This window comes from Pholis gunnellus (assembly GCF_910591455.1).
Source record: "Pholis gunnellus genome assembly, chromosome: 10".
Lineage (NCBI taxonomy): Eukaryota > Metazoa > Chordata > Actinopteri > Perciformes > Pholidae > Pholis > Pholis gunnellus.
This window is the reverse complement of record NC_136537.1, coordinates 12,836,621-12,860,229: the sequence shown is the minus strand read 5'-3', so window position 1 is coordinate 12,860,229 and position 23,609 is coordinate 12,836,621. Positions and strand designations below refer to the sequence as shown.

The window sequence follows — 23,609 nt, the reverse complement described above, 5'->3', positions numbered from 1 at the left end:
ACGGCAACATTTATTTTTCGTCACTATCGTAGTACAATGTCATTTATTTTTGTAAATATCTATTTACAATTACATAAATGTAGTGGAATTAAACACACAGTTTGTTTCTTGTTTGGAAGGGAAGACCTCCTTGTCTTGGTTTTGTATAAAAAACTTTGGGGTTTGGCTGTAGATTAAAGGCACTGGACTCAAAGGTTTACATACTGTTTCCTGCTCTTTAGGCAACATGCTTATCCATTTATAATAAAAAAGTGAATAACAAGCCTCTGCTCTGCCAACAGCATCACTGTATACTTGTTTAGAGGCTGAATAGCTCCACGTCAGTCAGGTGGAGCTCAGAGCTGCTGGGATTCTCCTCTCACCAGCGATTACTCTGAGCCGCAACTTCTAGATCCATGATTCGCGGTAGTCGGCCACTAGCACCACCCTCTAAGTAGCCAGGCTTCACTGCAGGTGTATCTGACAGCCTCCTCTTACTCTTGGTCAGGTCTGGATAGGAAGATAAAACAACATTATTTTCAGGAGAGGGGTCGAGCGCCTCCTACAGCGTTACAAGGTGGAGGACTTGAGATTCTCACCTGAGATTGCCAATAACATCTTGCGTCTGGCTCCAAAGGTGGAGATGCCCACTTCCTTCAGATCCTCATCAGACAGAGTGAGGAATGTTTGGTAGTCAATCTGGATGAGTACAGATAGCAGTTGCATCATAATGCTCATTCATGATTTATAATGCTTTTGCTGATGGACAAAAGCTTGTTTATTTGTGTTTATCTGCTCGCGGAGAGTTCTCCCACACAGCGTGTCGCATGTGTCAGTGATGATGCAAATGTATTTTCACACGACAACATTTTTTTTTTCTTTTAAGTTTGCTCAGAGACGGATTCATTGAAAGCCTCTACATAAGTTTACCTCTTGTTGTTCAAACACGTCAATGTATTTAATTAGACCAAGTTGGCTCAGCAGCTCAGGCAGGTCATCTATCATTTGGGGGGAGGGGCTCCGCTGACTGCAGGTCGACGCCCTCCTCGATGAGCACACACCTTCAAAGTAGCTGCTGCTGCCTGGGAAGCTCTCCGCTAGACATCAAAGTTCAGAGAGAAATGTTAAAGGTGCCAGAGAGAAAGTGACACACTCACACACACACAAAAATACTTACAGGGTTTGTCATTTCTGCTTCTATTCATTGAGGATGCAAATGCAGGGAAGGAGGAGGTGGACGAGGCGAAAGTGGACGGGGGTGAAGAGGGGGAGGAGGAGGAGGAGGAAGAGGAGGAGGAGGGGCAGACAAGAAGGGACGAAGATGTGGATCCATGTCTGTCCCTCCAGTTGTCACAGTTGCTCCCATTACACACCTTTCCCATCTGAGCAGCCCAGGACTAGAAGGAGACAGAAAATTGTCCCAGCATTAAATATGAACTAGTTCTTCTTTCATCTCCAAACATTTCACAGCAGGACCTTGTACTTCTGTCACTATGCCTCTCTTTCATCTCTCCTCTTACTCTCAGGGCTCGAGGTCAAACGGTTACAAGAGACCACATGGTCTCAAGTGTGACGGGGTTTTAGTGGACATAAGACATCATTAGATCCAAAGTTGTGATGAGAAAGCTCATTTGGATATTATCAATGCAATGGGCATAGCGAATGCTTCCTCCCATCTGCCTGGGTCTAAGAAGGAAATCATTGGAGGAGTGCCTCTTGCTCTTATTAACCTAAGTGAGTCTGTTTCTCCCTCACAGGCTACAGAGCAGTCACAGAGCGGACGTTCAGGAGGCTTGTAAAGAGCCAGGGAGAAGAGCTGAAACAGCTCATGTAAACAGGCTGCTGAGGAGCGGCCGTGTTGACTGAGCCGATGATATCGGACCCCAGGTAGTGAGCATACAAACCTGCAGTGCTTACCACACAGGGAAGTTAAGTGCTTTAAACCGTTAGAGAGCATTACCATTGGATGAGAATGTGTTAGTGGGCGCTTGTTTTACCGCACAGCAACAAAAAAACTGCTTTTGCAGCTCAAACGTTCAGCAAAAGTCAAGCCTCCTATAGCTAAAATGAACAATCAAAATGAGTCACGCTAAGTCGGAAGTCCATTACATTTCAGTTTGTTAAACCAGACATTAAGTTAGCGTGATGCTCATTTGTACCTGTTGCTGGCTATTGCTGATGCTCAGGTACGGTTTGTAGCTGCGTCGGCTGATGTTGCGGAGCTCCTTAATGGCCTCGGCCGGCATGGACTTGGAGAAGCCGAGGCCACTCCAGGTGTCAGTGGGCGTCTGGACCTCTGTGACCACAGGCTTCCTCAGCATGGCTGACATAACATACAAACACAGTGATATCAGCATTCATTTCAGAGTCATGTTTCTGGCCACTTGAGAGGAATATCTGGTTCTTTATAGCTGCTGAAGGTCCTATGTTCACGAGCTTGTCGCTAACTTTGTCTGCTGTTTGGTGCATGGACAGGTAGCACACAGTGGGTTTATCAGAGTGTTTTGCTAAAAGCAGCTTCCTGTTGCGGCTGGAAACAACACAGATTAGAGACGAAGTTACAGAAAACCAAAACAATGAGCCGAAAGATGCTAGAATGCTCCGTGTTAAAGGAAACTGCAGAGTCGGGTGATAATTCTCTGTGGGTTTGACACTATGAGCGTCATTACACATACTCAATTGATTCATTGTTAATTTAGAAATATGGAGCATCTTTAAAATGAGCAGACACTTTCAGAAAGCTGTACGAGAGTAAAACTAATTTCATTCACACTGATACATTTTGAAGCACACCACGATACTGTTTAGCCTCAGTAAGTCCTTAATGAAAATGCATTGCAGGTTTTCCACGTCTCCTCTGAATTGGACAAGCTGGGTTCAGGTGTTAAATAATGAATCGCGAACAGTGCCTCTCCTTGCCAGCATTTGGCATACTAAATTAAACTCAAATGGCTGAGACAGATACATCCTCTTAAATGACAAACAAGTGACCCTGGGCCTCTTCTGGCAGTAGAACAGGAGACGTGTGAATGTGTGATCAAAAAAGAAAACTGCAAAAGCACTCCAAAGAGTGCGATATCAATAGGATTATAACTAGTGGGTTGACACTTGTGTGGTATGTGTGTGTTTTTATGTGAGTAAATGTCCCATTCATATACTGGCATATGGGTGTCCTAATGACTGTGAGGCAGATGGCCCTTTCAAACTGCTAATTCATAATCCCACAAAGCAACACTGAGGGAATTTGGTACCATTTGGCTACAGATCTTCCCAGTATCTCTCATTCTGCATGATGGATGAGGTACTGTTTCCTGTGTGTGTGTGTGTGTGTGTGTGTGTGCGTGTGTATGAGAGTCCATGCCTGTGTGCTTATGAGGGCACACACACACAACTGTGTCTGCATGCATGTGTGTATTGTCTGCATGGTGGATCTGCCCCGTGTGAATAAAGTGGGAGTGCCAGTGCTATTCTATTATAACTTTGGCACAGTGCAGCCCATAAACAGGCCCCCTTCATCAGTTGTCTTGGCAGCGAACAGCACTGAAACGGGCCCCCTCTATCACAAGCCTGCCTCTGCTCGGGATATTAATGTGTTGCCTCGATAACACACTTGAATAAACTAAATAAACCACTTTATCTTGGATAATCATATGATATTAAATCATGTTTTCTCAACAATTTGACCAAAACTTGTGTACATTTCCGACAAACTAAATCATTCATTTGATTTAGTGTCGTTTGAGGAGCTAAGTTAAAGTACTTTTCCAATCTGTGCTCTGTTCAGTTCCAAAAACAACAGCTTGGCTGTATATAGGTGGCTGTTTGACAAGCAAAACAACAATATACAGTAGACATGTTGGGGAAAATTCCCCTGCCAAATGTGTTTTAATATCCATCTGCAGAATACAGCAACTAGATCAATAAAGAAAAGAATTGCTTGCTTAGCAGTGCTCTGATTGCAGAAGCCTGTGCAGAGCTCTTGAAACCACAGTAGGACAGGAAGAAATATTAAACATTTATAAGCACTAACCTCTGGTTGCCAGCAGTTTCTTCCTCTCATAGTCATAATCCTACAAAGCACAAACAAGAAATAGAGAGGGTAAATAATGCATGAAATTGAATTTCTTTTTTCTCTGCTTGCTGAGCACAGGCAGGGGGAACCTAACACTTCTTTCTGCTGTGGCAGTAAACTTGTTAATCCTCAACTCAGTAACCTTTGAGAGTGACTGATGACAAATACGAAGGGAAGCAAGCAAACACAAAAATCAATTCTCAAAATCAAATCGCACCCAGTTCAGGGTTGTGCAAATCAATAGGTCACATCACAAAAAAAAATGTTCCTGCTGTTTTCAATCTATCTTGTCATCTACGGTTTGATTTGAAGATGTTGGAGGTGTTGAATCGTGTGTCCTCTGTCTCTCTCTCTCTCACACACACACCTTCTCCTCTACAAGTCTTTATCTATAAAACACGACACCATCCGTGTCTTTCAGGGGTTCAGAAAGACTTGATTGTCTTTCCCCTGAGCTTTAGTCGTAGCCAAATAAGGTTGTCCATATGCAGTGCATCATTTTATGAGCAAACAGAGATCATCGATCCCTGTTGTTCCTCACCTCAGCCTTGGATGAGTCAGCGCGAACATCCTGAGCCATCGTTACATCTCTCCGCAGGCTGTTTCGTCGCTCACTCCTCCCTCCCTCCATCTCTGCGTTCAGCAATCTGGCACATTCAGGAGACAGAGACCCACAAACATATACACACAGTTGGAAAGACAAGGTTAGGTTAAACTGTGATGGCTACGTCCAACATTCGAGAGCACATCAGCATTTTCTTTCCCGAGAGCAACAGCAGCAAAACTACAGGAGGGTTTGAAAGTCAGAGTTATGATACTTTATAATTATGGATTATATTAAGGGAGAGCTGCTCCATGAAAACAAACGGAAAATATAGATGAGATCAACAAGGTGGCTTTTCTCTGACTGTGTAAGCAACATTTTTCAACAGATCTGGCAAATGCAGGCGTGCGTGCGTGCGTTTGTTTGTTTGTGTATTAACCACGCTAAAGTCAAAACCCTGTAGTGAATACCCATGTTCCATCTGGAGACAAAACCTTGGTCCCCTTAAGGTCAACCATTAGGCTGTGACTTGGTTTTGAATTTGAATTACACTTAGGTTAACGGTTAGTTAAGTTATTCATCAGGGCATTAATGTAAGCCAACACGATGACCTCACAAGTGATGAAAACAGGTGTTATTTCCAGTTACTGCTCACCTGTATGTTAGCGCCTGCCCTGTTGAATGCCGTCTGCCGTGGTTGAAAACCTTGCTAATTTCAGGACCCTGCAGACTCCCCCTCCGTCCCATCAATCCCACCCTGCTGATGCTGCTGACTGCATCACACAACTCAGATGATGACATCATCAAAACATTAGCGCTCTCATCCTCTGATTGGCCAGACTGGTCCTCATTTTCTAGGATCTGAAGGAGAATTTGGTGCTTAGTGTTGATTTCTTTTGAGGTTCATTTATCAGGAAGGATTTGTTTTGTACTGAGAGCAGACTGTATAAACAGTTTAACTGCAGTGTCAAACCTTCTCCAGCGGCCGGCTGTCTGTACCCTTCAGTCCTGTCCTCCCCTCGTCAGCGTGAGGGGTGAGACCTGGTGGAGGTGAGGGGCGGAGCTTAGTGCCAGTCAGCAGCTCTGGAGGGATAGCTGGCAAAGAGCCTGAGCAAAAGACATGATAGTGAGTGAAGATTAGTTTGTACTACTGAGTTAAAAAGGGAAACACAAGTTTCCATCCATTCATCATATTTTGAATGTGTGCATAAAACACAGCCTGAATAAAAATGCCAGAAATGGAGGGGGGGGGGTAAACACTTCAGAGGTCGAACACATAGCTGATATAGAAAAGTTGCTGTATTGATAAAGAGAGACTGCACAAAACAGTGATGAATACAGAATTTGCCATACATGGTTATGTTGCACTTCTACTGGCTTTTCAAATGTTCCAGGACATTTGAGTGCAAACACATCTACAAAGATACACGTGTGCATGCTCACCCTGCTCTGAGAGACGAAGCTGCTGCAGCAACATGTTGAGCCAATAGTTGGCCAGCCCGCTGCCGGCTAGCGCGGGTTCAGGGGTCATCTCGGTTACCTTGGCAGTCTCACAGGAATCCAACCCGAGGAGCAGACGACGGGCCTCATGAAGACAAGAGATGTTCCTTTCCAGACCTTTCACCACCACTGACTGATAAATATACACAGTGGTGCATCAGTATTCAACACACCACAGTATACAAGACTACAGGGGGGGAGTAGTAGTTTTGCATTCAAAAATCAAAGTGAACATTCTAGAAATATTTCATAGACTTATGACTTAGTCTTATTTAATCCAGTGCCTGTGAAATAAGCAATCACAAGCTCTGTCCTATTTGAAGGTGAATTCAAAAAGATGAGGCTGGTAGGCATCAAAAACAAAATTACAATTTAATTTAAGACAGGGGCGAGGTCAAAGGACAAAGCAGCAAAGCTACATTGATGAAGTCGTACCTTGCTGGTCTGTTTTACTTTGGGCTTGACACTAATGAAGACTCCCAGGTTTTGCATCATCTGAGCCAGTTTACACGGATCTGCTTCCCCATCTTCGCGCATGTCAAACATCAAACACACAGGCAGACAGTCCTAGATGTGCACACAAAGACACATCCACACAAAGAATGTCAAACAACAACAGATTACGAAAATACAAGACATAAACACAAAAAATACATTTTGACACATGCAAGCAATCAAAAAACAAACAAACGCACTTGCTACCTCACACGATTGTTCTTTATTTAAATCTGTGCGACAAAACAAAACACCGCCACTGTACCATCAGCTGCTGCCGAGCCAGGCACACTCCGTCAGGGCTGCCCTGGATGAGCAGGGACGGAGGGCTCTGAGGAGCACTGAGGTCTGGTAAGATGATCTGGGTCTGGGTCTGGTGCATGACGCTCAGGAAGTGAGTTCCGTTCTGCCCCAACAGGAAGAGATGCTGCTGGGAGGTGACATCCATCTGGCTGCTCACTATGCCACCCGCGACCTCTGACCCCAGCAACAGATCCATCAGGATGCAGGTCGCCTTCTGCCAGGTGATGATATATACACACATGTCATGATACCATACATCACTTAGACCTTATTCTAACGTGAATCAACTGTGAAGTGGATTACATTTGACTTTTAAATGTTTGACACTAACCTTGACAGCAGCTGCGTTGCCCTGCAGGCCCCAGACGGTGCAGCAGCTTTCATAGAAGTTGGGTTGTGCCTGAGGATGAGGTGGCACGGCCCTGAAGCTCACACTGACCCCCAACGTCTGCAGTACCTGCTGGATGAGTGGGGAGCTTGCATCTGGCAGGGCCTGGGGCACCAGGCTGACTGGGAGGTCAAAGGTCAAGGACAATGGCTGCAGGTCCTATAGGACAAGAAAGATTGGATGGAAAACAAGGGTAAGAGTGTGATGGAGAGGAGACAGAGAGCGGAGGGGGGAATGAAGAGATGTGGGACAGACAGTGTTTTTTTGACAAATAAACCTGTCTTCTTTGTGCCAGACATTCTATTAATCATTCTATTGATTGCTGTGTCGTGACCGGAGTGAAGGAATTGCGTTTTGAGACAAATAAAAATCGATCCTGGACAGTCTCTGCTCACACTGTACCACTGTATTGACCACTCACTCTTATCCTCCTCCGGGCTTCCTCCACTCCTTCTATGGGTCCAGCGATGGAGACCTGGTAGAAGTAAATAAACAAATTAATATTGAATTTCATTTGTCTTATGTGTCTTGTCAAAGCAGCGGTCGGTGGCTCATTAAGATGCTGCTTTAGTGTCTCATGCATTATAGATTGTTACCTGGTTGCTTTTCTCTCCCGTACCATTGTGCCGGTTGGAGTCGGGGAAATGGATGTGACACGATGTGACCTCCATCACCTTTTTGATGTTCCCACCACCTTTACCAATCACGTGGGAGTGCTCTGTGTAGGCCACGTCCATCTTTAAAGTCACCTTGTTGACCTGGATTTTATATAAACCGCCATGTCATTTGTGCAGATTACTTTTCAATACTAAGTTTAGTCTTACGGTGTCATTGTCATGTCATTGGTGCCGATTCAACATGAAAGAGATCCTGCCTGATTTTCAAAATAACTTCTTATAGCAAAGTAGAAAACATGTAAAAGCACGTCATCATCTATACGTTGTTGACTTAACTGTTCATTCAAATTGTGATAATCAAGCACCACAGCCCCTCACCCTGGTTTCCAGCACTTCTAAAATCTTCTTTTTGGCTTCCAAAACATTGTCTCTCTTCCCTTCCACCTTCACATGTGGATCTAGATGGATGTAGGAGTTCAGTTTAGGTTCTATACATTTAAATGAGTTACAGTAAATGGGCAACGGTAAATCAATCCATTGGAGCATTTGCGACAGGAAGGAGATGAAACACAGAGCACTGATATGGTGTCACCTTTCTTTGACTTGGCTCCAATCTTCAGCTTGGATGGCCATCTCACCTGAGTGTCAGTTTCTCTCATCACCTGTGGAAGCACAAACAATGGGAGAGAAAGAGCTCTCATTGTATGCCACAAATCGCAGCACATATCGGAACACACACCCGAAACACATCAGATCCCTTCGACCTAAGAATACAAAGCGTCATTTGCATTTCAAAGACTGCAATTATCACCTCCGTGAAACCAGCAATCACTGGATGCAGAGCGTGGAACAAATGTTAACATGACGACGCTCCCACTGGTTTCTAAGCTACATTTAACCAGAAGTCTTTGTGCACTAACGATTATCTGTGGCCTTCACTGAGGAGAGCTGCTCGATTTTCTTTTAGTCAAAAATAAAATGCTTCCTTGTGTGGACTTCTACTTACTCTCTCAAAAAACTCCTCTCCTGTCTCACCATCTCCATGCTTTGGAGCTGAAAGACACATAGCAAGCAAACATTCAAAAGAAAAGAAAAGACAGATGAAGAGAAACACACATTTCAGAATTCCTGCAGTGCTATTTATCACGTTGTGTTGGTCAGCCTCACAAAGTTCCTCTGTTTACAGCACAAGTGTTCAACATCAAGCATGTGTGCAAAGTCAACATTTAAATGTTGACCTGTCTGAGATTTGCCAAGCGACTGGAACAAGAGGTTGCCGGGAACATAAACAATTTTAAAAGGCCATCGCTCCACGGTGACATTTACAGGGTAGGGGGGGGGCAGGAACGCCCTCACCCCCCTCATCACTAGGGGTTACGCTGGCCAGAGCTGAGGAATGGGAGGAGAACAGTGTGTGTGTGTGTGTGTGTGTGTGTGTGGGGGGGGGGGGGGGGGGGGGGGGGGGGACCACAAATTAGCCTAGAGACAGCTAATCACATCAATGGCATTTGCTGACGTAAAGACCTCCCACTTGACCAAACATTTTTAAAAGACAACTACAAAAAACAAGAAGGAATGTGTAAAACAAAAAAAAGCTTATTAGAGTAAAGTCTCAAGTGCAGTCTGGCAGGTTATCACCTGAGGGGACGAGATACAACATTTACTGCCTGACTCACGCACATTAAAACAGCCCACAGTTATCTGAGCGGAATTCGCTCCAGCTTTCCCTTCGAGAGTCTGCGTGAGGACAAACAGACAAATGTCAGCCTCTATCTGCAGCGGTAGCACACGCAGAAAGAGTATCCCCAGTAACACAGGGGAGGCATTCGTCATAAACCTGCCAGGCAGCGATAACTAACGGACGCAGTTACCTCCGCTTCCCAGACAGGAATGATAATAGCAAAAGAGACTTCTGAATGCATAAGCCATTGCAGGTCATAAATCATGGTGATACTGCAAAAGTTTGCGTGGCAGTTACACCGGTGGTGACAACGAGGACGCAGCCAGCTGGAGGCCCCTGACAGACACGCAGGGGTCAGGTAGATAACAGCGGCTGTGAGGAAGGGCACACGGGTACAGGGACCTGCCTCCCTGTCTCAACGCATGTCAAACATCAGACACACAGGCAGGCAGGCCACACGGATACACATAAACCACACAGAATGTAAGTGACATAAAATAGCTTCTGAATAAACATTTGAGGGGGGGAAGAGTGTGACGATGAAGGTGATAACAGTGCCAGAAAGCTATGGAGACTATTTTTGAACATCTCAGCTCACTCACCATACAACATGTTCTCCAGCTTCTTCCTGTCGATCCTGAACCTCTCCTCCACCCACTCGGGGTCCAGACTCTGCCCTCTTGCATTCTCCTGCACTTGCACAGAGCTTCCGCCAACTTCCTCCTCTTCCTCATCCTCTTTTTCCTCTCTGTCACGTTGGGCCTTGCTGGGCTCAGGCATCACCGCTGAGCCGGGTCCTACGCTAGTTTCCAAGTCAGGCTGCTGGGGTGCTATGGTGGCCGGGACCGGAGAGCTCTCCTCGGTGGTGGTGGTGGCCATAGCAGGACTGAGCCCTCGTCAGTGTTGGTGTGTGTGTGTGAGGATGTGTGCATGTGTGTGACCAAGGAGACCAGCAGGGAGAGAGAAAAAAAGGGGAGAGAGGGGCAAGAAACACCCCCTGTGTCTTTTCTTTAAATCCCCCGCCCCCTTCACTTAATTTAGTACACAAATCTCATTCTTTCTCTCTCGCTTCAAGCTGTTCGAGGCTTGAAGGATTTGCTGCTATGGCCTTGCAGTGTGCAGATGTACAAGGGGAGTCACGTCTTTACTATAACAGAAACCATGTCTTCTCTATTTGAGGGGCTCCAAACTGACAAACAAACTAAATCTACAACTTCAGCTGAGGCTCAGTCTGCTCTGAACAAATCCTCTGTAATCCTCAATTCAATGTCCCCAGATTATGTGGATAGATGGTCAAGGCCTATGATAAGACAAAATACACATTTCACCCACCCACACACACACACATATATCCTGGAAAAGATCCTCACAACAGCACACACAGCTAACAAAATAAAAGGGTCATCCAGTTGGGGTTCCACCGCACGTCTGTCCATATCTGCCCTCCCTCCCCTTCTTCTGAATGAGAAGTACGAGGGCTTGAGATTCCAGAGGTCGGGGTGAGGGGAGTGGAGGGGTGTATCACAGCGGTGAGTGTGTGGTGTTTGTGTGAAAGGGGGAGCTTGCACTAATGCTTGGGATAAAAACATACTTTATTACAAGTAGAACTACTCAAAACGTAGTAATATAAGTCAGCAAAATGTTCTTTTTGTATCAAAAGTAATTCTTCTGCAGAATAAATCTCCTGTGTGTGCTTTCCTCTCTGATGCACCTGTCATATATTCACATGTTTTCTTTTAAATTTTCTGAACTCATACACATCTGAAACATGACAAGACACTGCTCTACAGTTAGGGTTAATAATTAACATTGTGTTGTATTTTATAGGCTCATTATATGTTTTTAAAACCGTAATATGAAAAGTACAACTATAGCTTTGTAATGTAGAATCCAAGGAAAGCACTTAGGTAGAGTATAACTACCTGTAAATTGTACTTAAGGAAAGTAATTCAGTAAATGTTACAACAGCTGCCAACAACAAGCAGGCAGCCAGAAAGTTGTAAACTCCAGTGACAGGGGGAAACTGGTTTAAAAGTTACAAAATAAAGAGCAAATGGGATTTAAAAAATTAAGCACTTAATAAATTTCCCAAACTCGAGAACTCGAGCACAGCCTGAAACATGGGTAAACACAAACTGCTCAATTAGTCAGGTCTGGTGGGACTCTGTTTCCAGCTCCAGTCGGTGTTTTCCATATTACCCAGACAAATCTGGCCTCAGGCGAATCAGCAAATATCATTTGGCAGTGCAGAGAGAGATCTTGCTAACATTAAAAACTACTGCCGGCTAGACTTATTTGCCCGTGGAAGATGGTAAGTGAAAGATTTGATGACTCTGTCACTATGGAAACTGGTCAAAGAGTGAATTATTCCAAGTTTAATCTGACTTTACAACTTCAGATCTCCTCTCTCCAGCCCCCCCGTTTAGCCCCAGCTGACGAGAAGAGTGTGTGTTTCCAGTAAGAGTCGGAGCGTGCGTCACTGTTTGATCTATGAACCAAATAAAGAAAAGCCAAACCATCCTGCAGGGTGACTGATGAGCTGTGGGTGGTTTACTGAATCCACCCCTGAACCCATGAGTGAATCCTTTATTCGTCTACAGTGACGATAGATAGATAGATAGATAGATAGATAGATAGATAGATAGATAGATAGATAGATAGATAGATAGATGGATAGATAGATGGATAGATAGATGGATAGACAGATGGATAGACAGATAGATAGACCAAGAAGTCTAGGAATAAATAGTATAAAGTTGCTTAGTTTATAAACAGTCCGCTATCTATGCAGCCTGTACCTCTAATATACCTTTAAAACATGTGTTGTGGTAAGATTGGCTCTTTGTTGAGCTACTCACTTATATTTACTATTTTCTTGTAATGCTGCATAGAAATTGCAATTGTAGATCTATAAAAAGATATAATCTGAGGTCATGAGTACAAGTCCCCCCACACACAAAGTCTTTAAAATGTTTTAATTGTTTGGCATTATCATCTATATGATTCTACTTTTCATGACTGTGGGTGGGTCACAATTCTTACCTTTTCAGACATGTATCTTGGTCCTTATTAAATGTGATGTTAAGTTCGATGAAGTCCAAGATCTTTTTTTCAAGGAAGATATTTTATATGTTACAGTAGAAAAAGTGCTGGTGTACATAATCATATTAATTATGGCTTAATTAACTTTAGCTCAGTTTCAGGCTCCTGGTATTGTGCATGCAGGCTCACTGTCACACTGTTGATGTCATGAGTAACACCTGTGCTAATATAGATAAATACCTTGTTGAGAGCACTCTAACCATGTGTCACCCAAATCTTCTTTGTACAGAGAAAATAAAATGTTTGTCATTTAAAAAAGCACATGTTCTAAACTATGGCAATGGTAAACTATTTTTCAACACTAAACTAAACCAACATTCTTGAGGGGAACTTTGGTTTGCCTAAAAGTCTAAATATCTAGTCTAACATACCTGAATCTGCATCATTAGAGCCATTCTGTGATGAATGAATATGGAATTATTCAGACATATTAATCAACAACAAACCAAAGGGAACTGGTTATAAACTGTACTTGCTGTGAGACAGTCATCCTCCGCCACACCGCATAGTGGCGCTGTGACGCACTGAACCACCTTTTCGGACTCTCTGAGTTGCGTCATCGGAGGCACTTCTGAGTCCTCTTCCGGTGTTCTGGTACGTCTCGTGACGGTTTTATTTACCAGCGGGCAAACTGCTGGACTGGACCGACTGCTTTGGCTATTCATGGGTCCAGACGAGCCTCGGAGGAAACTAGACATGCCTTTTCGGTTGAGGCAGCTTTAAAATAACACTAAACCATGTGGAGAGTTCAAGGTTTTGTTGGAAGAGGTGAGAGAAATAGTTTTGACACGTTCTATGTTTAACGTTACATGCCATGTTGTTTCTTTAACTTATCGCTGTTATTAAGAAATAAACGACGTGCGATTCCCGTATAGCGTAACGTTGTTTAAAGCTAACAGCTAGCCAAGTCAATTCACATGAATGTAAACAATTAGATTCGTTCGCTAGTTTCTAACTTTACTCTCTTAAGTGTAACTGACCCCGCCCCCCTGGTTTATTTTGGTCAAACGTGAAAACGTTAATTTAGCTGCACTAAACACCTGCGCCATATATGTGCGATATAGACTCATACTGTGTGTATTATCTGTCTTAAGGCTATTTATTATTTATTTATCTTCAGCTCAATACTTGTACCAATGTATGAATTTATGTATTATATTACTTTTCAGTTGGCATGTCATGGATTAATTACTTACTTATTAATTATTATATGAATAAGTGTTTACTTGAATGGTTATCTCTGGAAACCACAGTAATAAAACGGTAATAACGTATCCGATCTTAGTCTCTTTTAACTCTATACTTAGTATCATATTACTTGTTCCTTCCAGGAAATGTTCTAGTTCTCTAAAATTGACAGACCATGTTTTTTTTTTTCACATAGTTTTGAGGAGGCTGAACCTTGTATGCAATTTGAATGCTGGACATTAATGTTTAGTTTCTGCTGTTTGTGTCTTCCATCACTTCTCAGTTCTGCACCGATATCATGGCAGCAACCCTCTGCGGCTGCCCCAGAACCAGGGCCAGTCTCAGGGACTGGGGGAGGCTGAGATCATTAACAACTCGGTTGTCCTCTCCACCTCCCAACACTCCTCTGATGGCAGGTACTTTCCACACCTCGGCCCTTTCTTTCTGTTTTGCTGTTCAAACTTTGTTCGGGTCTGATGGAAAAAAAACTAGAAAATTAGTAAAGAGAAGCACCGAGCCTCTAACTTTGATCTCATGACTGCTCTGCCCTCAAACCACCGGCCATTTTGTTAGCTGATGAAAAGAAAACCTTTAGAATTAAGGCCGAACCTCAGAGACTGCTCTCATCCCATTCATTTTTTGTTCCTTCGCCCCTCCTTTGAACCCGTTCTTGACTCGCAGCACTCTCACTGCCTCCCTTTCAGCTGGTTGCATCACCCAGTAGCATCTCCTGTAAGCATGACGAGGGTTAGTCGAGGGCACAGAAACAAAGCCTTTGTGCCTCGAGCACAATATTTCTGTGAGGCCTTCATACAATATACTGGAAATAAAAATAAAAAAAACATGAAATTGTGATTTTTATGTTTGTGCTGTTTATTTCTGTCAGCTCTCAAAAAGAGGAAGATGGAGGGAGGAGGAATAAACGGAGGACCTTTCATCTTGGCTTCGCTGAGCTTCCACGTTACACGGCCCTGGATGCTGTGGGATGGGTACGTCCTCTGCTTTCACATGTAAAACACCGAACATTTCCTAATATGCCTAGTGTCATCAGCTCATCCCAATTAGTCTACACCGTGTTGAAAGAAAGACGTCAGGCAGCTGCTCTCTGAGGGTTTAAACCGTGTGGACTGATTAGACAAACAGTGCACGATGGCTAAACAGCTATTAGTACTAAATATATTCAGAGCTAACCGTGATCACAATAACCAACCTTAATGACAAAAAGAAGAGCCACTGAAGCAACCATTCATCACCGGTCCACCTCTGCAACTGTAATGTCTGCTGCACTCAAAGCACTCAAATATGAAACAGGCATTTTGGCGCATTTGGCCTTTTGCTCACAACATGATCTGGTTCACAGTTGGTCACGTACTCTGCTGATGTGGTCTCCCTTGATAACTACGACTTCATTAAGTATGCAGCAGGGTGGCCAACAATGTGTCATGGAGACCCAAACAGTCCCAACCAATCTCACTGCATATCAGCGTGCTTTCTGATTTCCTTCATAACCGGATTTCTCTGCATAGACTGATGAGTTCCTCCCCTCTACTGAAAGGAGGGCTTTGTAGTGTTTGTGGGGTTTTGGATTGAGTAAAAGCCGGCAGAGTGTTGGCTCTCCATGGCACATGGTTGACCATCCCTGGAATACAGTATGTTAGTACCAGGAGTAGCAGTGAATTAATGAATGAGTGTTTGTCCACAGGGTGCTGCAGCAGTTCTGTTCATGCAGATCTGCAGGAGGATCCACTCCCAGTTCTCCTCAAACTCTGAGCCCAGTCCCATCCCCGGAGCCCTGACGGCACCCTCCACTCTGCACAAGTGTGGCTACCGCATTCTGCTGGAGATCTGTGAGTCGCATTACTGCAAAGAAGCAAAAGGCCATCTGATGGCTCACCTTATTATATAGTCTGATGAAATCCAAGATGGTTTTAAATAACCAACATTCAACCATCTCAACCCCAAACCCTTTTAATCTTGTGATCACAATCCTGACTTTGTTTTGTTGCGCTTGTCTGCGTTCTCCAGTGTCTAGACGAGATGTCCTTCCCAGAGGGAGGACTGTGTTGTGTCTGCAGGAGGGGCCAGAGAGACAGACCCAGGATCAGGCTCAGAGCAGCAGCAGCAGCAGCAGCAGCAGTTCAGGTGATGCCGGTCTTCACAGCAGCAGTGAGCCGGTCCACCTGACTGCTGACTGCTCCGTCTGTGACCAGCAGAGGGCGCTCCTGAACCAGGATTCTCCCATTCCCGGTTTGTTCTGAGTCATAGTTAAAAAGATTGTTTATAAATAATATTCATCTCAAAATGTTGTTACCCCAGTGTTTGTGTGAGCAGGATAATAAAGCATTGTTCTTGCCTGACTCACAGAGGAATCACTGGTGTCGGCATCCTGTCCTCTGCAGAATGATGCCGACCGAGACAACACGGAGACGACAGACGCCAAAGACAAGGTGGACGTCTGCCTCCCTGAAGTTTATTTGAATAAAAGATGCTTTTTTTTTTTCTTCATCTTTGCAAAGGACTGACTTGTCATCTAATCTGGATTGTTGTTTTTATCCTCTTCTGTGTTTTCAGGACATGCTGTCTGATGAGGAGAAGCTGGCAGGAGCAGCACTGAATCTCAGACATGTGGGAGATAATAGTGTTCCTGTTATCCTCAACATCATTGGTAGTGATATTTAGACACAGTCAAACACTAAACCATTCTCACACGTTCTCCCTTTTTAAGTCTTTGAGTTCTTTTTGTTTTCCTCTGTCTATCGCTGATATCTTCATCTCTCTGTGTATCGCAGGTTTAGAAAGTGCCAAGAGTGAAAACTACGAGGAGGCGTTCACGTGTTTTGTAGCTGCAGCTCAGCAGGGTTACAGCAAGGCGCAGTTCAACACGGCCGTGTGCTATGAGAAGGGCAGAGGAGTCGTAAAGGACAGAGACAAGGTGAGAATCCAGACACTTTACTTTCCTTAGTGTTTCCTCATTCTGAAAAGCATCATACTTACTTCCCTCCTATGTGAGAAGCCAGTCTTGAGAGGATTGCTGTGTGTTTTCTGTTCCAGGCTCTGTATTACTACTGGCAGGCATCCGCGGATGGTCACAGACAGGCTCAGTACCGCTACGCAAAGCTGCTTCTGACCAGCGGGGGGCGCCAGAGTGTGGAGCAGCTGAACACGGCCATCCAACTACTAGAGCAGGCTGCTGCAGCTGGACTGAGCAAGGTGTGAAATCATCACAAAACCTCATTAACTCTTCTTAATTCTTTCATACGATAACATCAAAACTTGTACATTCAAGTACTGTTTAACAATACTTAAATTATAATTTTCCATTGGTGCTTTTCTACATTGCTCTTATAATGTTGTGAGATATCATACTGCACTTCAACTTTTAAGTAATTTAAGGATTTATTTAGACAGTAGGAAAAGCACGGGTATAAATAATTAAGTAAATAATTATATATGTTGGCTGAGTTCCATTTAGCTGCTTCAGTTTCAGGGTCCTGCTGTTCATGTTGGTTCACTCTCACACTCTCATGGCTTACTGAGACATTTTAATAGAACACAGCCAACAATCATAGTTTTAATAGCGTCTGTGTACTCACTCTGTGTTTACTTTAAATCTTGAAGAAAACTTCAAGAATTAAAGGTAATGTATGCCTCCAAGGAGAATAAAAAAACAGAACATTTTGATGAAATGAAGGAATGGGGGGCCGAACTATATCAAAACATCTGTTTAATGATACAATAATAATAATATAGTATAACGTGGAAGTATAATCCAAGTCTTGTTTATCTACTCGTATGCTCAGTACTTCCAATGTGTTTGGGAAGAAGTGAGCATACGACTGGATAAACAGGTCTGGACTTATACTGCAGGAGTTGTGTGGGAGTTTGTAAACGGATGTTTTCATATGGTTTTGTTTTTGTTTAACGATAGGTCTGATAGAGGGGGGCTTTTTATAATGCAAATTACTCTGTTTAGTTAACAACTATACGCCTTTAGGCCTATTTCCATTCCTAAATGTGTGTTTATATGTATTCTGAAGCCTAGAAGTTAAAATAAAACGCACACAATTTCTGAGCATTTATTCTTCTGACCACAGTATTACACAGTATTACACAGTATTACCATATACGGTTTTTAATCTCTTGTAATTGGGTTTGAGAGCAGTTAAGTATCAGCCTCTGATTAGTCGAAAGACCCGAGGCATCAGGAAGTGCTTGTGGACGGCTAACAAAAATAATAACTGTTTTCTACAAGGAAAAATGTATAAATATTCATGAAAACATTCCATGTTGCATTTATCGTTATGGACTTATTTAACGAGTTCTCCAAAAACACACTGCAGCTCAAGGCTGGAATACAAATCTTCTGGAAGAGATACGATCCACCAGAGCCCTCGTCACAACGTCACAACGTTAGTGAATCTCATGCAGGGTCTCAGCGATACCAAGTATGTCATATATATATATATATATATATATATATCGTAGAAAGTTATACATGTTGTATTTTAGCATTGTAAGGAGCCGTGCTGCTGCAGTAAATACATCAAGGGCCATTATAAAAAAACATAGACATGGTTAAGTGGCTGATCCTGCTTTATGATCTGTGATAAGTTTCATTTCTAGTAACTTCATCAAACAAATATACTATTGAAGCGCTTGTGAACACAATGAAACACATGACAGACTGTAGGTAGTGCGATAGTCCTGGTGGTCCTAGTGTTAAAACGCAGATCTCATTTATTCATCAAGACTTTTTTGATTCTTTGTTCACCGTTGGGTCGTGCGAGTAAAAAAACAAGGATTTCTTTCAAGAATTTAAGGCAACACAGGGTAAGTAATTGAGGGTAAAGAGGTTTCTCATTTAGTTTACAGCATGTGTATGCTGTTGAAAAAGTCAAACAAAATGTGAAGACTCAGCTTATACATGGACCAATGGTCTTATTGGTATTTGCCACACTGGGTTACTGTGTGTGTGTGTGTGTGTGTGTGTGTGTGTGTGTGTGTGTGTGGGTGTGTGGGTGTGTGGGTGTGTGGGTGTGTGGGTGTGTGGGTGGGTGTGGGTGTGTGTCGGTGTGTCTCGGTGTATCCTCACAGAAGAACTCTTTCTCTTCCTCTTCAGGCTCAGGTGTGCCTGGCCTCGGTCTACACTCGGGAGCCGGTGAGAGACGGCAGCAAGTCTGTCCACTACCTGAAGATGGCAGCAGAGAGCGGAGTGAGCGCCCTTCTAGATGCTTCTAGAGTTTGATCTACGGCTTTATATCGCTGAGGTTTCCCCTCCCGCTGTACATTCATTCTGTATTTGTCAACAGGGTGTCCGCACCGTCTCCTGCTTTCTAGTATTCACCGCTTATTTTTAAAACATTCCGACTTGCACTGGATGCTGCAGTTGTGTTGAAGCAAATAGTGTTAATTAATGTTACTTCAAGTCACTTTAGAGCTACAGCTGATTGTCCCATTGTTGAGTCACACAGAGCTGTTGTGCTTCTTTTTAAAGTGACATATTCCCTCCTCACCCCGGATGTCTATTTGTATTCCTGGTGTTGGTTTATAACGTGTAATATTAAGCACAAATTCTACCACCTCGTCAAGTTCTTGAAGATTAAATCCCGTGTTTATTTTTGATCATGTGCGCAGGACAACACCGCCCTGCTGTTTCTGGGTCAGTGTTTTGAGAGCGGCTTTGGGGTGCAGCAGAACCTGAGGACGGCGGTTGAATACTACAAACGAGCCGCTCAAGCGGGCAACAAGCAGGCTCGGAGCTTACTGGCGCCTCTGAAGGATGAACTCCGTGAGGGTAGGCACACATTGGTCTTAGTCATTGCATGCTGTGCATTTGTTAATGATGGCACTGCATGTGATAAGCTTCTAATGAGCCAGGACTGCAGTGATTTTCTCTTATCTGTCTCGCGTTCCTCCTCAGCAGAAGATGCCGTGTTACGCTGCATCCGTTCGGCTCCATGTTTCTCTGCAACCGACCGGCGGCTCCAGCAGCCGCTCTCCCCTCTGGCCCCTCCCTCCTCCGGTCGCCCCATCACCCTTCCACTGCTGCCTCACTCCTGGAGCACCGGGAGCCTGTGTGTCCCCCCGGCTCTGTCCTCCACCCCGCTTCACCTCCATCCACAGAGCACTGAGGGAGGAGCCTGCCAGTGGACCGTAGGGGTCGGATAGTTATCATGAGCCAGCACAGGTCCAACTGAGGAATGTGTTTCATAGCGGGAATGTATTTTCACCAAACGAGAAAAGGGTCAAGGTGTGTTAGGTGTGTACATAATGTGAAGTCTGGATTAGAGTGAATCCATTTTATACTTGGTCAAATGTGTGTGTATAGACATTTTGTTGGAGGTGTTTTATAAGGCTGAACGAGTTGTTGGATATGTTTTTACAATATTATGTGGTCGAAATATGGAAGCTTTTTTATTATTTGTTTCTATATAATATGGTGTTTTCTGTGATTTTAAATTCCCCTGTGAGTCAGACATGTGAGCTATGTGCCTTTGGGGAGGTTGAGAATCTTTGGTGGGTATTAATCACGTGCTTTAACTTAATGTCATATTGTAACGCTCAGTAATACCGTGACTGTATCTTTGTAAAAGAACAGAAAGGTAAATGCTATCTGGTTGTCCAAACCTTTAACTATGAACTGATGCACTGTGAGGGGGATGTTGTACTGATAAAGGCAGATCCTACGTAAAACCATTAAAAATATCCTTAAAAGCTGATTTGTTACTTTTTTACTTTGTAATTGAAGTTCAAATTCACTGATGTATCGTAATCCTTTTTAACTGTAACTTAATTAAGTAGTAGGCTACTAGTGTGGGAGTGTCCTCTGTATCGCAATAACTACATAAAACCAGGACCACTTAGAGTCAAACTTCATACAATATGAATCCAACGAGAGCTAAACTGTGTTTCAGGGTCGGATGTGATCATCGGTGTAGCACTATAAACCCCACCATTCATGTTTCTTCAGACCGCTGCATGACGTAAGACTCCGATGATGTGTGATTTCATTACCTGAGTTGCAAAATAACGCCGGTAGATTTATTATGGCTGCGTCTCCCTCCGTGCGCCGAGCGTCCTGCGTCCGCGCCACTGATTGGCCGGTCTTCGCTCAGAGCTCCACAGCGCCGCGCCGCTCCGGGATCCTCTGGCGCAGAGAGAGAAAGCTCAGCTTGCCCGCCAGCGAACACCGAGCCGGGCTGGGAGGGCAGATGATGTGATCCGATACGGGCGGCCGTGCTGCAGCTACGGGCGGAGTGGCACTTTAAAAAGCGGCTGTCGACCTCGAACCTGCTCACTACTGTGTGTGTGTGTTTGTGTGTGTGCGCGCGTGTGTGTCGTCGTGGGAGCGGAGGCGCAGAAGCCCGGAGGCTGACTGAAGCGGTGAGTGGATGTAAATAGATGCTCTCGATGGGATGCGCTCCCCTCCCAGTGCGGTGGTGGCTGTGGGGCTGGATGCTGAAGATTTACTGCGTCTGTTCGCATATCGACAGCGTTGCTTCCGCAATGATGGCAACTCCACCTATATGCTTCCTCGGCGTTATGGTGGATTTAAAGATGATCTAACGCGAGTTTATTAAGACGGCAGCAAAAGAAAAGACGGGCTAGAATACTCCACCCATGACATCATCGACTTTTCAAGTTGAATTTTGTCCCCAGCTTGTGCTTTCATCTGTTGCACTTCGTGTCTGAAGCGGTGGGTGCAGTTCAGAGTTGAGGAAAGAGGCCTCTCATTCCAGGGAGTAAGTTGAAAAAGGAGGATTTCCTCTCAGGCTTTGATCTCTGTCGGTAAATAGATATTACCCGATGATTAATATCCAAAGCATATTGTTGATGAGACGTTGATCTTTCTTTATAGGGTGACCTTCAGGTGTGAAAACAATCTTGTCTGTAGATCTGTATACAGGCTGAATAGACGGTAAAAACAGCTTGAGCACCTGGCTCCAAAAACCTAGAGATGACATTGTATTTTGTCTGTCAAGAAGTTGCATTTTTATTTTTATGCAAGACTTGTAGGCCTATATGTGCATGTTTTCTGTATTGTATTACTGTACGTTTTTACTGCAATGTAAGCAGAGCACACTCTAGGAAGAGCGGCAACAGAATGAAAATGTTAGTTTATTGTTGCATATTTGTTTTATTAGTAGGCTATATATGTTTGCTGCTGTTCCTGTGACCAGCTGCTAAAAAAATCGTGTGCATCTCATGAATGGCCTCTGCTGTTGGAGCGCACAACAGCTTTATTGAGAACAACAGTTTTAACTACCTCTGTGTGTTGACTGTGCCCCACTGTCCTGCAAACCGCTGTGTCATTCTCCTCGCTTTCTCCCTCTCTAATAACCGTCCTCTCTCCTCCCCACTCCCCTCACATCCTCCCTTTCCTCCACTTTGTTTAACTAATGGAGATCTGGCTTCATTTCCGGGGGTAAAGAAAGAAAAAGGATGGTCCAGTTTGCCTGCAACTCATGTATAATAGTAAAATAATAGAAGAAAGGCACAATGAGGAGTTGAATTGCTGTTTGCTTATTACTCCTTGTCTGTTTTGGGGATTGTGTCAGGATGTGTAATTCGTCCTCTGAGTCATGCAACATATTTGCTGTGATTTTCAGCTTCAGTTGCTCAAGGCTCAATTTCTAGTGGAAGGCTTGAATCTCCAACTTTTGTGTCTTTTAGTTTGGTACGAATGCATTTTTTCCATCTTGTTTTGAAGGCCAAACATTCAGGAAACTAATTTGAGCCTGGAGACAATGATGTCCATTAGTTAGGGCGATAACATACACATTTAAGCTACAAGGTCTTTGAAAAAGCATTGCTGATTGAGGGAAAAAAGCTGGTATCGTGATGAGACTGCACCGGCTCAGTGCAGGTAGTCTGTACCTGTTGACACTGTGTTTGTGTCTGATCACAGGCCTGGAGTGTGAGCGCAGATTCAGCACAAACAGTTTGTTTTGGTTGTCTTGCTCAGTGACACAGGGACAACACGCCAACCACGCAGGGAGAGGGGAGCGGATAGGGGCCCCGCATGGACAAAGTGCACTGTCCAGGGATTTAGCTCTCTCCAAAAATCCTGCCTCTGTCTTTTCCCAAGATTTTGTCGTGCTTTAAAATCTGCTGTGTTTGTATTTTCCATGTTTCTGAGTAAAGGCGCTGGTGATGACTGCAGCATTGTTTTAGATGTGTGAGTGTGTGTGTGTACATGATCGGGCGACAGGATGTTTATGCATTATGCTTGCGTGCCTGGACATGTTTTTCTACCTGTGTCCGTGTTCAGTTGCTTGCCGGCTTCCCACAGAGTTGCAATCAAATGAGATCTTTCAAAGACAGAAGTGACAGTGAAGCAACCCATACATGTGCTGTGGCTTAAAATCACAATGGCTCTCTGCCACTGTCTTTGTTGCTATCCATCTGTCTCTGTGTTCAGCATCACAGGGCCGATCCACCCAGAGATAAAAGAGACACGGTTAGCTAGTTAGCAGGAGCCGCCACTTCTCCTCCCCACAGACCGGCTTACTGCTCCGCTCCGCCTTTCAATGTCAGTCCTGGACGAATACATCGAGGGTCTGACTCACTCCCAACACCATGCAAATGCAATCCAGCTTTGTGTCTTTGATGCAGTGTTTTTATAGCACTTCAACAGTGACATCCTATGTGTAAAGGGGCGTAAGTAAGGCTGGAGAATAATCAGCACCATAGTGTATCAATAAAAGCCTGGCTGAGCTGCAGCCGGAGAGCAAAGAGCA

The 23,609-nt window shown here is 44.1% G+C and overlaps 3 protein-coding genes across 4 annotated transcripts in view; 2 read left to right on the top strand and 1 right to left on the bottom strand.

Moving 5' to 3' along the window:
- Window positions 1-251: 251 nt before the first annotated feature.
- On the bottom strand, window positions 252-10,458 carry bicc2 (bicaudal C homolog 2; the record flags this gene model as incomplete). The annotated part of the gene is made up of 19 exons (XM_079168082.1): window positions 252-489; window positions 579-678; window positions 910-1,076; window positions 1,157-1,376; window positions 2,139-2,302; window positions 4,010-4,049; window positions 4,593-4,698; window positions 5,251-5,456; window positions 5,569-5,702; window positions 6,039-6,228; window positions 6,531-6,662; window positions 6,856-7,107; window positions 7,225-7,440; window positions 7,703-7,756; window positions 7,878-8,039; window positions 8,277-8,356; window positions 8,491-8,560; window positions 8,905-8,951; window positions 10,182-10,458. The coding sequence occupies 19 exons, from the start codon at window positions 10,456-10,458 to the stop codon at window positions 359-361; spliced, it is 2,748 nt and encodes a 915-aa protein (XP_079024208.1). The 3' UTR covers window positions 252-358.
- A 2,843-nt stretch (window positions 10,459-13,301) lies between these two features.
- On the top strand, window positions 13,302-20,586 carry dele1 (DAP3 binding cell death enhancer 1). Of its 2 annotated transcripts, none has more exons than XM_079167169.1 (12): window positions 13,302-13,449; window positions 14,153-14,285; window positions 14,756-14,858; window positions 15,572-15,716; window positions 15,895-16,116; window positions 16,234-16,316; window positions 16,441-16,534; window positions 16,659-16,801; window positions 16,921-17,079; window positions 18,989-19,081; window positions 19,504-19,663; window positions 19,793-20,586. In XM_079167169.1, exons 1-12 carry the CDS (start codon window positions 13,419-13,421, stop codon window positions 20,035-20,037), a joined length of 1,611 nt encoding a protein of 536 aa, XP_079023295.1. In that variant the 5' UTR covers window positions 13,302-13,418; the 3' UTR covers window positions 20,038-20,586. The 2 variants fall into 2 exon arrangements, with proteins under 2 accessions (XP_079023295.1, XP_079023294.1); XM_079167168.1 differs by having other exon boundaries at window positions 19,790-20,586.
- Window positions 20,587-21,148: 562 nt separating this feature from the next.
- apbb2a (amyloid beta (A4) precursor protein-binding, family B, member 2a) overlaps window positions 21,149-23,609 on the top strand; it is a gene marked incomplete at its 3' end in the record, with an annotated part of 32,586 nt that continues 30,125 nt past the window's right edge. The window contains exon 1 of the mRNA XM_079167825.1: window positions 21,149-21,252. The remainder of the gene's footprint in view (window positions 21,253-23,609) is intronic.